General features: G+C 34.2%; 1 protein-coding gene across 1 annotated transcript in view; it reads right to left on the reverse strand.

The window, feature by feature from the left end:
• The window catches only part of sowah (sosondowah), a 106844-nt gene that overhangs the window by 67411 nt on the left and 23106 nt on the right, over positions 1–16327 (reverse strand). Inside the window, exons 3-4 of the mRNA XM_068766812.1 lie at positions 14877–14903; positions 14675–14803 (exon numbers count right to left, since the gene is read on the reverse strand). Of these exons, the coding sequence (XP_068622913.1) occupies positions 14675–14803; positions 14877–14903 (156 nt within the window). The remainder of the gene's footprint in view (positions 1–14674; positions 14804–14876; positions 14904–16327) is intronic.

Genomic DNA, 16327 nt, shown 5'->3' on the forward strand with positions numbered 1-16327 from the left:
CTTGACAGATTTTTACCAAATTAAATTATATTCTTAGTAAATTTCAGTGCTGTTTGGAGAGATTTAAAACCAATATTAAAAAATATTATTGTAAAATGTACATTTGTATTCCAGAATTCTATACTGGTGTCAATGTATAGAATTAAATGTTATCTATCTATGCTCACTTAGGTAGCTAATTATTATCGAACACTCTACAAAAAAGCAATTGTTGAGTTTCCTAATTATTATCGAGCACTCTACAAAACTATATGTGTAATGATCAACTGTTGAGTTTCCCCAGTTCTCTTCAGAACTGCCTTTTGAGTTGGTGGTAAGCTTTCTGTAAAGACAATAATACCTACATTTCATGTTGATTGACGATACAAAAGTACTTGTAATATTTTGAATGTAGATGATATAATTAAAGTTCTATCTACGAGAGATTTTATCAGTGTCAGATACACTGGTAAAGCAATATGCCTACCACATAATAATGTTACAAACCCCCATGTCAAACTCGGGAGTATATCAAAAGCATGTAATTTACACCAATCCATAACTCTACGCATTATGAACTTCAAAATATACAGCTTCGTCACGACGCGGGTCGTGTACGGGGACAAGGCTTAAAGCTTTCAGACATTAAAGTCGAACAAACTTAAAACGAAAGCTCCGTTATCAATATTCCTTAGTGGTCGAAATATTTTCTTTGCAATAAAAGATTTTTATTTAAAACTAGCTGATCCCGCAAACGTTGTTTTGCAAAAAAAATTAAAGTTTTTAATTAACAAATAAAAAATAAGTGTTAATTGTAGAGGGGTGAAAATTTAGGGTTGAATGTATTTTTGTATGTTGTATCATAAAAAAATAAAAACAAAAAATTTCGTCAAAAAAATAAAATTTTTTTTTTAAGGGTGAACAACCCTTATCACTTAGGGGTATGAAAAATAGATAGTAGCCGATTCTCAGACCTACTGAATACGCATATAAAATTTGGTAAAAATCGGTCAAGCCGTTTCCGAGGAGTTCAAGTTCGAACACCGTGTCACGAGAATTTTATATATTAGATATACAAATATATGCAGAGAAGTATAAACGAATAATAAATGTTTGTACTGTAACCGGTGTTAAATATTGCACATCGACTTTTGGAAAGAGACAATCGGCTAATTTCCGCTTCGTAGAGCATTATCTCTGTCCCACACTACATATGTGACGTTTCGTCAGTTGTGCGACAGAGTGCGAAATAAGGCGATTGTCTCTTTCCAAAAGACACTGTACGTGTTTATTCTTTTATTATTCACAAATAGAGTTCAAGATCTGTAGTTACAGTTTGATACAGTCTCCACGCTAGTTTTACAAAGATTTCCGCGTATAAACTTCGGCACAGCCTTGTAAGTGGAGGCTGAGCCGGATTTTGTTCTAGAAAAATCGAAAAAGAACATCCAGGCAACAAATAAACGAAACCGAGAAACATTACCATCCGATGATGCTTCTATATATAAATACTAGCTGTTCCCGCAAACGTTGTTTTGCAAAAAAAAAAAAAGGTTTTAATTAACAAATAAAAATAAGGGTTGATCGTAGAGGGGTGAAAATTTAGGGTTGTATGTATTATTGTATGCTGTATCATAATAAAATAAAAACCAAAAAAATTGTCTAAAAAATAAAAAAATAAATTTAGGGGTGGACCACCCTTATCACTTAGGGGTATGAAAAATAGATAGTAGCCGATTCTCAGACCTACTGAATACGCATATAAAATTTGGTAAAAATCGGTCGAGCCGTTTCAGAGGAGTTCAAGTTCGAACACCGTGACACGAGAATTTTATATATTAGATAGGTATAACGAAATATTATCTAACAATTATATGTACAATCTATAACTGCCTTTATATTTTCAGCAAAAAGTCTATCATTTTAATTACTACGTACAAAGTGAAAACTAAATTTTCTACATTAATTTATTTTTCAATTTGAAATCCGACAGATCAATTACTTCTGACAGTTTAAAGTCTACAAAGACAGATAATAAACAAGAATCAATTTTAATACTGATTTATTAACTATATATACGTTAATTATTATTTATGAAACAATTAATTTTTCAAGGTGCACCATACATTAATTGACAATAAATAAATAATAATCACACTTTAAAGTTTTTATACTAACTGATCACCCTGTATATATTACACACTACTAAAGTACTCCTATGTGCACATTGAAGTACCTCCGGTATCTATAACACTGGTACGGGGTGAATTTTTTTGTTCAAACATTTTTTTTTATTAATTCTAATTTATATCGCTAGTGTTTTGTTTACAATATTTTTTTTAGTACCACACTGGGATCGCACATTCCAGTGTGACGATTATAGTAAATCGCCCGATGGATGTCTTTGAGGGTGGCCTATGCTAGAAACCATGTATTTATGTTTAATAGTGCGCAGTAAATTTACTATAAAATATTTCACGATATTTGTTCGCTTGGTGTCCGGTGCTGATTCTGGATTTCGTCGGATTCACGGATACAAAACTACCTAGGTAATATAAAAAAGAAACTATGTCAATTGTGACGTATTGATATACACTCTTTTTTCTATTAAATGGTACATGTTTTTCTGAACCTCTCTTTCTCTCCTCGTCTCTCCCTCTTTTTCTGGTAAATCCACTGCTTTTTATACTATTTATACAATTTCCAATGAACATTATTATTGTCATGCTTCTCTTACCTTCCTAATATCTTCAATTCATTTCTCTTATTTTACTTTAACATTGTATTAAATTTCTTTTTTATCTTTCCTTTCGTACATCGCCTTTCATCTTCCATCGCTTTCTTTGCAGGATACTACTTTCACATTTTCTTTTATTTCAGCTTTTTATATTTATTTGCCTTTTAATATTGATTTCATTTTATTTCCTAACTATCACAGTTAATTCCAATTTTATTTCTTTTTCATTTTTGGCTTCCATAGTAGGTCATACTTCTGTAGGAAGGTCCTGCGACTCTATTGCCCACTAGTGAGACGATGGTATCCTGCTTGATCTTTTCTTGCAATCGAGACTAATAATCCGGTCATTCCGCGCTAATTATGCTACTGCGATGACGGAGGAAGGCGTGAAGTTCTTCTTTGGACACATTTTCCTCAATCGATATCAGAGTTGAAGACTTCTCTGGATCGCAGATCAGTGTACCATCATTACGTCGTAAGAAATAATAGATATCTGTCATTATATTACATGTCATTTCTAGGAAATACCGACGAATGTAGATTGCGGAGTTAGTGAAATAAACACAAATAAACAAAAGATCGGTGACAAAGCTAATCGCAATGAACCTTTGTCGCCTCGGGCCGTGTCTAATATTCAAACAATAGCGCACGCCTGATGGGTCAAATGAGGCGAGGCGTCGTTCTCGGGTTGCGTCGCGTTGGCGCCGGACGGAATATTCGAGAACTTAGCACACCCATTTAAAAAAAAAAAACACACACACACATGCAGTAACACCAGCACATACAAAAGCTCCTGCCCGACGCGCTCGACTTGTCATCGAGCGTGACAAACGAGGACCCTTGGCTGCTTAGTGACGTCATAGCCAAGTCAAATAACGAATTTAATGAGACGAGTCTTTTAAAATTTTTTGGTTACTAAATCACGATACGTACACGTCTTAATTTGTTCCTACTTCTTCTTTTTAGATCATACACGCCCTCTACAAAGTATAGGACTCCCCAACGATCGCCACAATGGTCCTGAACTTACCGACCTGCAACTCTATGCGCCACATCAGTGATCTTGTTTCCTTTGCACATCTCATTTTTGATTAGATCTCGCAGCGAAACTTCGAGATTACCCTCTCCATTGCTCTGTGGGTAACCTCGTGCCTTCTTATGAAGTCTTACTGTTCTTTACTAGTTCCTAGTGCTTTGGATAAATTTCAGTAACATTAAAAATATTGAGAACAAATCTCTGATTTATATTTCGGCAGTGAGTGAAAGGTTTTCGACAGGTGACCACGAACAGGTAGATGCAGCGTAAGGAGGGCCACCATTAGGTAGACCGACATAGTTAAGGTAGCTGGAGATCTCTGGATGAGGGCACAGCAAGTCAGGTCATCCATTTTTGGGAGAAGCCTATGTCTTGTCGCCTACGCAGCTTCATTTGATTTTTATGTTGAATACTAATCGGTTAGAGCATTTCATTCTCTACTATATTAAAGTAGGTATATCTCTTTCATACTTCATATTTACTTCGAATTTATATAAAGAAGTACACAACAAAGTTGTAATATGTAACGGTCCGAGCGTAGTCACCCCAGGGTCAGCCCTTTAACCCTTAATAGCCTGATTTACGAAAGTGAATTTTCTTTAATATTTCTGTGTTTGCTTGAGGGTCTAGATGAAAGGTAAAATAGTTTTTTTCTTTTTAATTTCGTTGGAAAGAATATTATACAACAGTAAAATTCGTATAGCTAACCTATAAAAAAACTAATAGTAATGTGAACATGCGGTTTAAAAGATTGGTATCAAAATTGAAACTCTAGGCTATTAAGGGTTAAGTTCGCCACCTTAAAAGAGAATTTAGACTAAACGCCATCAACACCCTATGCCTGACCCGTGCATCTCTTCAAATGCCATTCGGTCAGCAGTGCACTAAAAAAACTTCATCACTGTATTAAAAGTTTAAGATAAAATTCATTTATTCAATATTTTAACTTTTAACAGAACTCCTAAATCCATTTTATTATTGACTGTACTCTAGTTCGCAAGATGTTATAGTTGTGGAGAAGAAACAGGAATAAACTCAACAACAATACGCCTTTTAATAAAGTTATCAATAAAGATTTATATACATTCACTTTATCAGGTATAGCCTTGAATTAAAACAAAATAATCAAACAACATCATTGCCAAGGATTTAATTATTCCTTTATTGAATAACATGATTTTTCCGTCAATTTACTTTTAATATGCGTTCTACATTTTGTAGTTCAATAATGTTTTGCGGAATTTTATTGAAAAATTTGATTCCGTTTATAATTACAAATGAATTATAGACTTTTTTCAATCAAAACTGGTATATCCAGATTTTAACGGTGCCTTTTAAAACACTATGAACTTCCTCTATTTTATTGGATTTATTGATAAAAAAACTTTTATATTTCTGTTCGGAGAGTCTAGTTACAGTCTCTCAACATATTCCATTTTAGATAACCCGTTTAAGGGTATGCATTGTTCATTATACCCCTGAAAAATCATCAGAGTTGCTAAAAGTAGTGGGAGTTTAGGGCCCCTACTGTAAATATCCAGGAATCTTAAGGCTATATCATAGAGGAACATAACCAACAGTTTTTAAATACATATTTCGAAGTTTCTTTATTAAAAAATTTACACTAATTAAAGTATTAAACGAGAATAATGTTATATATTAATAATGCTGATTTTCTGTACTAGTAATGCTGATTTAGGGAGTCTCGTGAGGAACAATTTCATCACGAGTCCAAGTTAGGAATAAAGTCATCTTCATCCGATATTCATTATGTTTGCAACTAGTTATTGTTACACACGGGCTTCGATCTATTCTACTGTTCCTGAAGATGTTAATGCTGTTAGCCCTAAGGCTTTTACAGCTTCATCGGTACTGAGTTCACGGAGCGGAAGGGTCCGTGAACTATGGGCTTCGAGGACATAGGACGTTGATACAACAATGCTTAAATAAAAGTTATCTATTATTTAGTCTATACCACTAGCTTCCAGCAACCACGTGCTGTATTTAAAACTACAATAAACTTTGAAGCAAATATTTATTCTATCGAATTGAATTTTTCATAACACCAAGACATTAAGATGTACATCATATATCATCATATTTATATATAGCGTGTCTATAGTCTTGGAAGATATTAATCCTGATAGTCCAGGAAGCTTTTGCAGCTTCATCGGTAATGAGTACTTTGTTATTTTTTATTAATTCTTCTATCAGTAAATTTTTTATTATTATCTCTTCTGTCACCCTTCTCAAGTTCTTTTACTACATCTTTTTTCATTCGTTACATTTACTTCTATACTATTTTCTTCAATTCACAATCCTGTAATGATTTCAAAGAATAGAAGGGTCCGTGAAATATAATATAACAAAAGATCACTCGCCAAATCCAACTAGAATAGACAGCTTAGTGAATCCGCGACTCAGAAATACTGAAATATCAGAAGATAAAAATCATTGAGCAGTGTATTTAACCATTAATGACTTTGTAAGGCTTGTAAGAACGCTCAATGTTACCCAGATAGCAATGGATAAAGAAATTAGAAAAAAAAAAACATTATGGCCCCACTATTGTAGGCCTATCGTACTTTCACTGTTTCGAGTACACAGGAATAACAGTTGCAATAATAATTTATTTACAAAATTTTCTTATTTACATACTTTTCTTCCTTCCATCTAATGTTATTCTTTCATTCCTCTTCTGTTCGGCACGATTTCTTGTATTCCATTTCATTCTTTATATTCCTTTCATACTTACGTCGTCTTCCCTCGACGAATAACTACAGGTAGTATATTTTTAATTCGTTCATTTTTATTTCTTTTTCTTTATTATATAATTTATACATTTTATATTATGTTTATTTACTTATTACTTTTTTATTTTCCTAACACTATGTCACATATAGTATGTTTTCTAATGTATCACAATTAGTTTCTATTTTTTTTTCGTTCGAACTATTGTCCGTCTGAGGTGTCAGTGGTGTATTTATGAATCTAACTTATTATTAAAGATTAAAATATATATTTTTTTTATGACCCCCGCTATTGGGGGCCTCTCGGGCCTTCTTTCTCTTCTTTCGTACTTTATTGTCTCTTTCGGTCTATTATCTATCTTTCATGCTACAGATCTTCTATCTTTCTCTTTTGCTCTGTTTAATCTTTCATTCTTTCCTCTTTTGTTATTACATTTTTCGTTTTACATTTTTTTTATTGTACATTTTTATTTTACATTATTATTACTTATCCTATAATTATTCTCTATCACAGTTTTATGTATCACTTTGGTTCTATTTTATCCTTTTTTTTTAAATCTATTTTCTATTTATTTATTGTGTTTGCGTTTTGTTCCATTCAATGGCATATTTTGCAATTGTTTTGCAGAGGGCTATGAATGAGTTTTTATCTATTCCGCTTATTAAGGAGGCTATTGACTCCTCCCTGATTTTTTTAAAATATATATTAAAAAATAACATCAACAAGCTAAATTTTAATTATATACTGAGTGTTATCAAATGTCAGGTGCCTATGTAATTGTCCAATAGGCAAGTTATCAATGAGAATAAATCATCTAAGGATCGCGCCTGTCTTAATTGGATCGATGTGGTCGTGTCCTTGGAGTAAATCAGGATTAGCATATCCCAGGGACACTCGGCCCCGGCGTCAACTGCTCGTGCAAGTGTAACCTAAGACGGGCGCCTCAAAACTTTTTTTATCATACCCTCTAATGTTCGACGGCCATGCGTTAGAAAAAAAAAGGGTTTCCGCGTATTAACTTTATTGCGAGCATTTAAAAGTATTTTTTTGAGATTTTTTAAGTCTGGAATAACACTTAAAGTTAGTTTAAAAAAAAAACAACCATTTTTATACAATACTAGCTGATCCCGCAAACGTTGTTTTGCAAAAAAAATATTTTTAATTTTCAATTTAAAAATAAGGGTTGATCGTAGAGGGGTGAAAATTTAGGTTTGTATGTATTTTTGTATGCTGTATCATAATAAAATAAAAACCAAAAAAATTGTCTAAAAAATTAAAAATAAAATTTATGGGTGGACCACCCTTATCACTTAGGGGTATGGAAAATATATAGTAGCCGATTCTCAGACATACTGAATACGCATGTAAAATTTGGTAAAAATCGGTCAAGCCGTTTCGGAGGAGTTCAAGTTCGAACACCGTGACACGAGAATTTTATATATTAGATTTTACGATATTGTCTATTGAAAGGATTATTAAATAGATCTATACGCATATTTTGAACAGTGGTAGGTAGCCCAGCGGTAGAGGACTAAGAGTTGATCGTAGGTCACGGGTTCAATTCCAAGGATACAATGTTATATGATTCACACTTTGTACATTAATTACATAGGCCTGTCATTGTTGAGGAATAAAGATTCTTCTTGAATTTTTGTATTGATTTCCAGAGGATAGCCAGCAGCGTCCTCTGCGTACCATAATACCACATTTTGGTGACCTCCCGTTCGGCTCTACCATGGTAAAGCAGACACTATTTATACAATTAATAATTTTTGCACTGAATATTATTATTGTCATACTCCTATCTTATCTATCCTTCACAGTAACTTACATTTCCTTTTCTTACCTTTCCTTTCGTACATCGCCTCACTTCCATCGCCTACTTTGCTTCTCTTTTATTTAAGAAAGGACCAATATCTAGCCACCTCCGCACATGCAGTGGTTGTCGTGCATGAAAGTGCACCGCCCGCCGAACACCGAGTGGAGTGGTGGTTAGCACTAATCTGTGTAACAACTCCTGAAGATGCCCCGTGGAGGGGTGAAACACGTGTTGAGTGAATTTACGGTGGCGGTTGTGTAGTTGGCATTGTCTGTCGCATGCGCATTTACGAGCGGGCTGGCGGGCGGTGCACTTTCATGCACGACAACCACTGCGTGTGCGGAGGTGGCTAGATATTGGTCCTTTCTTATTTAGGATGGACTTCCGCAATGTAACGCCTGAATCCATTAAAAATCTCTTTTATTTTTGGCTTTTACATTTATCTGCCTTAGTTTAACATTAAAATTATTTTGTATACTCATTATCTATATCATATTCCTAATACCATACTGCGATCGCCAACCTGCTTGCCAAGTGTAACGATTATTGTATATCCCGATGCAGATATATATATATATATATATATATATATATATATATATATATATATATATATATATATATATATATAATGTTGGGTGTAGGCCTATGCTCTGCGATGGGCGTCTATGAGCTGAAACGACAACGTTGCACATATTTATCTTAAAATTTTATGCATTTTCGGTCTTAAGTTTTGTGTTATTAAAACTTTATTTCAACTATACCCTCAAAGATCGTAATTCATCTCGCTAATCCATTGCTTAATGATTGATATAGTGCTACCGAAACAGCTGTACCGTGCCTTGGGAAAATGCGGTGAGGTGGGGGTTGAGGATAAATGAGCTTGAACGCCTAACACCTAAGTTGTAATCAAAGGCTTCGGTAGCAATACGCCGCATATTTTATTTTGAATTATTTAAACTTCTGTATGTAATAGTAGTAGCAGAAGAGCCTTAATTCAGTCGAAAATTGTCTTAACTTTAAAATCCTCTATAAAGATATATTTTTACATACATACATACATACTTAATACGAAGGGTAAATAATTAAAAATAGAATTTGCGAATGGTCTACTAGCGTTCTACCATTAAACTGTCAATATAAAGAATAAACAATGTCGGTTACAATTCGAAATTCAAAAACTCCCGCGTAATATTTTAAATCTAAATCACTTAAGATCATTGTTATATGTGAATAGACCTCCTGGGGTGATTGTGCTACTCGGCCATTAAAAATTTATTTCCGAACGCGAAGGTCAAATATCACTTTCGTTAAAAATTATATATGAAACCAACAATGACATGCGCCAACCGATACTTACGTTAATTACGGAACGTAAAAGATAATCGTTGGAGAGGCAATCAATCGAATCATTTCGATTTAATTACTCCGCACCGACGACTCCACCCCATTCTGAATCGATGAATCGTAAATCAACAATAAAACTCTCGGAGCATTCCTTTATTTTTATTGACTAAACAAACCTTTATCGTCACAATTACACGGTCGTTAGTGGCCTGTTAAATATTATTGATTCGATTTTAAGAATCCGATTCATCGATTTTCAATATTCGAATATCGTGCACCACCCCTATGACGCATATACTCTGAAAAAAAAAACACCTTTTTTTTTTCTTTATCTAGTATCTGTAATCTGTTTGTAATACGAGAAAGGCATTTTGTTAGCCCCAAACTAATGGGTCGAGACGATTCAAAAAAATCGCACAGACTTTAATCTTAAATAGATAAATTACAAATCTCGAACGAACTTTTTTTTTTTAGTTTTATTTTCTGAATGTCCTCGTTCATAATTCGCTTTTTTTTTTACAAAAAAACATGAGGTATACATTATAAAAATGTCTGTATAACAAGTTATTTTTAGTTATTCAAAGAAAGTGATCGTATGTCGAGAGAAAAAAAAGATTAAAGTCGACAGAAATATTATAATATTAGTAAATGAACAAGCAACGCCGCGGGCGGTCTTAAGTCAATTAATAAATATTCAAACTCTTTAGATAGGAAGCAACGATGACATATTAAAGTGTCTCATTCCTAAAGCATACGGGAGATGAAAAAAAAAATAATATGAGCATAGAAGTGTGTGGACACAGAGATGTTTCTTCAAATCTATATTTCAATCATCGAGAGATGAAAACGAAAATAATCATCAAAGGGTTTTTTTGAGGCGAGATATGACATCGAGACATCGATCCAGCTGCTACACGTGTTTCAAATTGTCAGACAACCTACACAGTGTCTTCAACACAGTGCAGTGTATTCACTTCCAAACTACATATGTCACAGAATAATTGTAAAAGTTTTCAGTTAGACGTGCCAGTTAACCATTAGATGGAAATCTATTCGACGAAACGAGCCCGTATCTCATCAAGTTCATTTAACAACTACTCTCTCGAGCAAATGACGCCAATAAAATTCCGAATCAAATTGCATCGACCCTTGATTTACAAGTGACCAATAAAAGGGACAGCCGACATTACCTCGATTTTATTGCGCATTCAATAAAATTAAATCTACAGGCAAAAAAAAAAACTCACAGTACTTTATACCTTCTTATTTTCATACGATAGACACCAACTCAATGGCATAGGCCTGCCCCAAATATCGCCTGCGTACTATGTCGGTCCAACTAAAGCGCGTCGTTCGAGAACCACTTCCACCACTTCCATTACTGTCACTTCAGACAAACAATTCATTGTGTACATTCATGTAAGTTAATTAAAGCCTCACAAGTCAAACCTCACTAGGTCTACTAACGACATAATTAAAGTCATCGGGCGACCTTAAAATTATTTTTGATAGCTTCACTAATACAGCTATCGATAGTTAACTCAAAATTTACAGATTAATAAACTATAATTTTATTTAGTACTCTAAAGTGTTTACACAAAGCCTTCATACTCAATAAGAAATCACAAAATATCCTCGATTGATATGTAATTCTAAAATAGCTTAATTAAAGTTACACACACACGCACGCACGCACGAAGGCACGTATGCACACACACACACATATATGTAAATAATTTAAGCTTTAAATTTGCTAATTTACCTCAAATCCACAGACATTTTAGATTGTGAAGCGGAATTACACCAAATAATTCCTCCATCTCCTTTCTCCTATCGAACAACAAGACGCACGGTTTCACGACATCCGTACACGATTGAAATTCCTTCTATCCGCACTAAGCGTTTTGCTAACACTTTTACACTGCGAACAGCCAAAGAGTGGAACAATCTACTGACGTAATTGTTTCCAATTATAACTAAGGAGTCAAGTCAAAAGTGAACAGGTTTCTTTAGGCAAGCATCGCAGACCTCGTCAACGCTTATCATCAGGCGAGACAGAGGTCAAAAGCTTCGGCCAATAAGCGATAAAAAAGTATAAAAATTAAAATATTTGCATATCACTATCTTATTTTGTATTAAAATTGAAATTTAAAAAAAAATTATCGTAAATCGTTTATTATTCAATAATCGTGTATTTAAATTATATGAATCCTTGGTTGTAATTTAGCCTGATTATTTCGATTTCATATAGGCTATATACCTTTGTTTAAACTTAATTAAAATATGTATTGTTGTGAAGTTGCTAAGTAGAGTTAAAAATAAAATAGATAATCAATAAGAGTTCTGTTAAAAATTCCAAAGTTATATTTTCTTTATTAAAAATAAAACTGTTAAAAATATTTTTATAAAACATTATATTATTCATAAATGATTTAAGTACATACTTAATACGTTCAGATTAATTAAAGTCTCATTAAGGTATAGATACACCCCGGCAAAAGGTCTCCCGATTAATATACGTGAGGTATATGAATAAATCAGTGGAACGCGCTGTGAATTAGCGATCTTCGTATAGAAATACGACGTCCATATTTCAAGTGCATGGTCTAACAGCGCAAGCACAATGGGAGTGAAAAAAAAAAAAAAAACAGACGGCCCCGGAGAGATCGCTCGTAAAATAAAACGAGGCACCACGTCCGGAGATATGTCAAGATATGGGGGCGGCCGGCGCCCCATCATCGGGACCCAATTAGACGCACACCTTTTGGACATGTGCTATTGGCGCTAACTAACACCCGAAAACCCGGGGATGTGGGACCGGCACATCCGTTAACGTTTATCACTTTTTTCCAGAAAATTCCATCGTTCGAATATTTTTTTTGCTATACGACCTATTTAGATTTATACGAATCGCTTCCGATGACATTAAGTTTAAGTTTAATGTAGTTAAATAGGCATTTGTCTTTACATACACATATTCTAACTTACATTCAATCACAGAAGATTTTCCTCCGTTAGAAAATTTATAAAAAAAAATTTATTTCATACGTATGATCTCATATGCAATATTAAACTCTTTTTAATTTCACATAGTTAGGTTTTAAGTTCACTTTTAACTTACTTTTTAAGTTCATACCTAATCAAAGTCTATATCCAAGCATATAACCTTCTTAAAGGCTCGATGAACTTGTCAATGAAGCCCGAATAAAAACACCACGGAAATTCGTACCAAAACATTAACAATCAGTTTTTACAAGTAAAGTCAGGTTGATAGCGTTGTAAAATCACTTAATGTATTCGAACCAAATTTATGAAATCGTGTGGTTAGATAGCCTATTTGATAAAAAATAATTGTTTAGTTTTATTTACTTAGTATTTGGATTTGGATTTTTGTTATTATGGAATCATAAATCGGATCAGTTTGAGCCACTGGAATATAAAGATGTATCAGAAATTTGTATTAATTCTCAAATTTTGCCGAAATCAATGACATCACTACCTCATCATCATAACAGCCGATAGATGCCCACTTGAAGGAATAGACTCCAAAGATGGCCACGATAACAGGTCTGTGCTGCTCGCATCAATCGACATCTCGTGAACTTAAGTCTTTTGTAAGAAAAGGACCAATATTTAGCCACTTCCGCACATGCAGTGGTAGTCGTGCAATAAAGTGCACCGCCCGCCAGCCCGATGATAAATGCGTATGCGGTAAACAATGCGAATCACACAACCGCCACCACCAAATTACTCAACACGTGTTTCACCCCTCCACCGGGCATCTTCAGGAGTTATGCTACACCGATTAGTGCCAAACACAGAGTCTCTCAGAAAACAAACACTCTGCGGAAGTGGCTAAATATTGGTCCTTTTCTTACTTAGGATGGACTTTCGCGAGGTAACGCCTGATTCCATTAAATACTTAAGTCTTTTGTCAGGTGGTGCAAAAGTAATGTCATAATTTAAACCGGCAGTCATTTTGTAAAAAATAGAAAAAAAGTGACCAATTGTTAAAAAAAAGTTTACTTAAAAGTGTAAGATTTATAAAATGAATTGAAAAATATAGATATTGTTCAAGTTACCACCTCCTTAGTAGATGTACAATTGCGCTCGTTTTAAAGCATTTTGAATTGTTGGTGCAAAACATCTTGCACCGAATTGGCTATACCTTCTTCAAGGTTAGCTTTTAAGGCTTGTAAAATGCGTGGTATGTTGCGGTAAATACGAGAATTTTAAAAAGCTCCAAATAAAATAGAAGATGGGCAACGAAATGCACGCTGCATTAAAACAACAAACTAAAGATTTGACAAATACGCAGTATTATGTATAGCTACATCGCTTATTGAAAACTAATTCTTTATATACCTACATCATAAATGTAAAAGCGCAGTGACTATTGGCGCTTTTTGTAAAAATTAAGTCACATTCACATTATGACATTTGCTTACTTTTGCGCCACCTGTTATAATACGAAATATAAACGTAGTCAAAAATAATTACACAAAAGTATTATCAGGTAAAATATCTATGAATTGTCTTTGGTTTGTATAAAAAACACGTATCGAGCTCCTAATCTGTCATTAAAAAGTTATTAACAAAATATTCAAAGTGAATTTCGTGTACATTTACCATGTACACATACAGGTTGAATTTATCTTCGTGTGACTTCGGCTAGTATACTTCGTCTGTCGGTTTGTAAATATTACGCTCCGGGAATGTATACAGTATGATGCATTATTCAATTATCGATTGTACATTGATCTTGTTGCGAAAATTACCGATTATACTATCAAAATCGGCTCAACCGTTTATACATCGGACAAAAAAATTTGCAAATTTTATCATATAAATTTATATAAGCATACTTCACAATATTATATTTAAAAATCAAAAACTGGCGTTATAGGACCCTGGATAATAAATTAAGACAAGAAACATCTCATAAGACTGAAGACTTGGCTAAAAACATCAACAGAGATATTAAGAATGCAATAAAAAAACATACCTTTGTTCGCACGAGCTTAGCATTGTCCTTACACATCTTTGCCAGGGTGTGATACTCTCCCCTAGCCGAGCAGAGAATCCATTGCTTCTGCTTCGAGTCCAGGGGGTCTGTTTCACTTTTGTGGTCCAGCTGCAATTGCGAGGAACGTTCCAGAAACTTTCTTACAATGATACACAATCAAGATAAAATTGTTCATACTCACAGACACTCTATCTTCCTCGTCCACGCTCTGTGAACAAAATGGACATAATTAGATGGGATCGATATGGCCAAAGTACAAAGATTTTAGTAAAATAAATATGTGTAATATTTCCATTAACATGTAAATGAACAAAGGCAACTACTAACTATTGATTGATAGATTTACAAAATGAAAACTGAAAGAGGTAAATTGGAACTAAATGTCGTAAAGCAATGAAAGGTTTCCTCGTGTAAATTTATTTCATAGCTTATATTTCCAATAGAACCGTAATTTTTATAAGAATCTTTATTCCACAGATTTTAGCGACCGTGCTTTTGTTTTTACAAATACGTTTAATATTTCTGAAATATTTATTTGCTCACGTTTTTTCATGTTATAGTGAAACTAAGTCTCTGAAACTATTTACTAATATTGTAGTATCTTGATTGTTTTTAACGATACCCTAACAATGTCCAGTTTTTAAGATTACATTTCGTGTGACCTCTTCCTCATCCCTACTCCGTATTGACATCCTCAAGTTGTGGGCCAGTGTCTGTTGTGGTTTCCGTATTCGCCACATCGATGCATCTTGGGTCTCATCCGTGTAATGCACTCCCGAGTTCGTGTGACGTGATATTGCTACCACCACACTGGACACTGTTATACATTCCGAGGGTGTCAGTTGTTGGATGAACAACGATGACCGTCTCGCGCTTTAGCCCCTGAGCCTTGCGATCATTCTCCAACCTGCTTGTGTACTGTAACTTTGGATAATAATAACTATTTTTAATCAAAGTTGGGTCCAAAGTGTTTCTCTGTTTCGAGATATATTCCTCAGAGTTAGTACGCCTACTCAGAGAATGCATCACCTCCTTTCGACAAATATATGCTTTTTAAGACAAACGCCACATTATCAGAAAGAAGGTCCTATATGCAGCGTCTTCCGATGACCTTATAAAGGCAGCCCTGTTCACCTTGTGGGTGGACATCAACGCTGTGTGTTCCTGTCCGTGGCTCTAACAGCCATCTGTTTGCTGCGTGGCCTGGTATGGCCTGCTCATCGTCACATCAACCTGCCAAACTTTTGGACTATATCGCATGCTTTCATATATGTAAGAGCTATTATCAATAAACTTTCGAACGCACACCTAACGTACGAAAACAAAAGATTAGTACAATAAATAAGAACCATATTTACATACATAATAAATATCATAAAGACACATATAAATTAATCGGAACCTAATATTTCAAAATTAATAAATGAGTACTTATATTGTGAAAATAATATTTTGAATTAATGGTCAATAAATTCGAATTCTCCCGTCTTCGGGCCCGCGCTGAGTACGTTGTCGCGGTGTAAAGGTATTAACTTACATCTTATGATTAAACGTATTATAAACCTTGTGTAGTTCCGCGTATGGTTGAATTTACATTGGTGGTAAAGTTAACTTGTCGGTTTCGGAGACGGT

Source organism: Battus philenor, unplaced genomic scaffold (genome assembly GCF_028537555.1).
Source record: "Battus philenor isolate CCGP_79_NKW_IND1 unplaced genomic scaffold, ilBatPhil1.0.hap1 SCAF_1, whole genome shotgun sequence".
NCBI lineage: Eukaryota > Metazoa > Arthropoda > Insecta > Lepidoptera > Papilionidae > Battus > Battus philenor.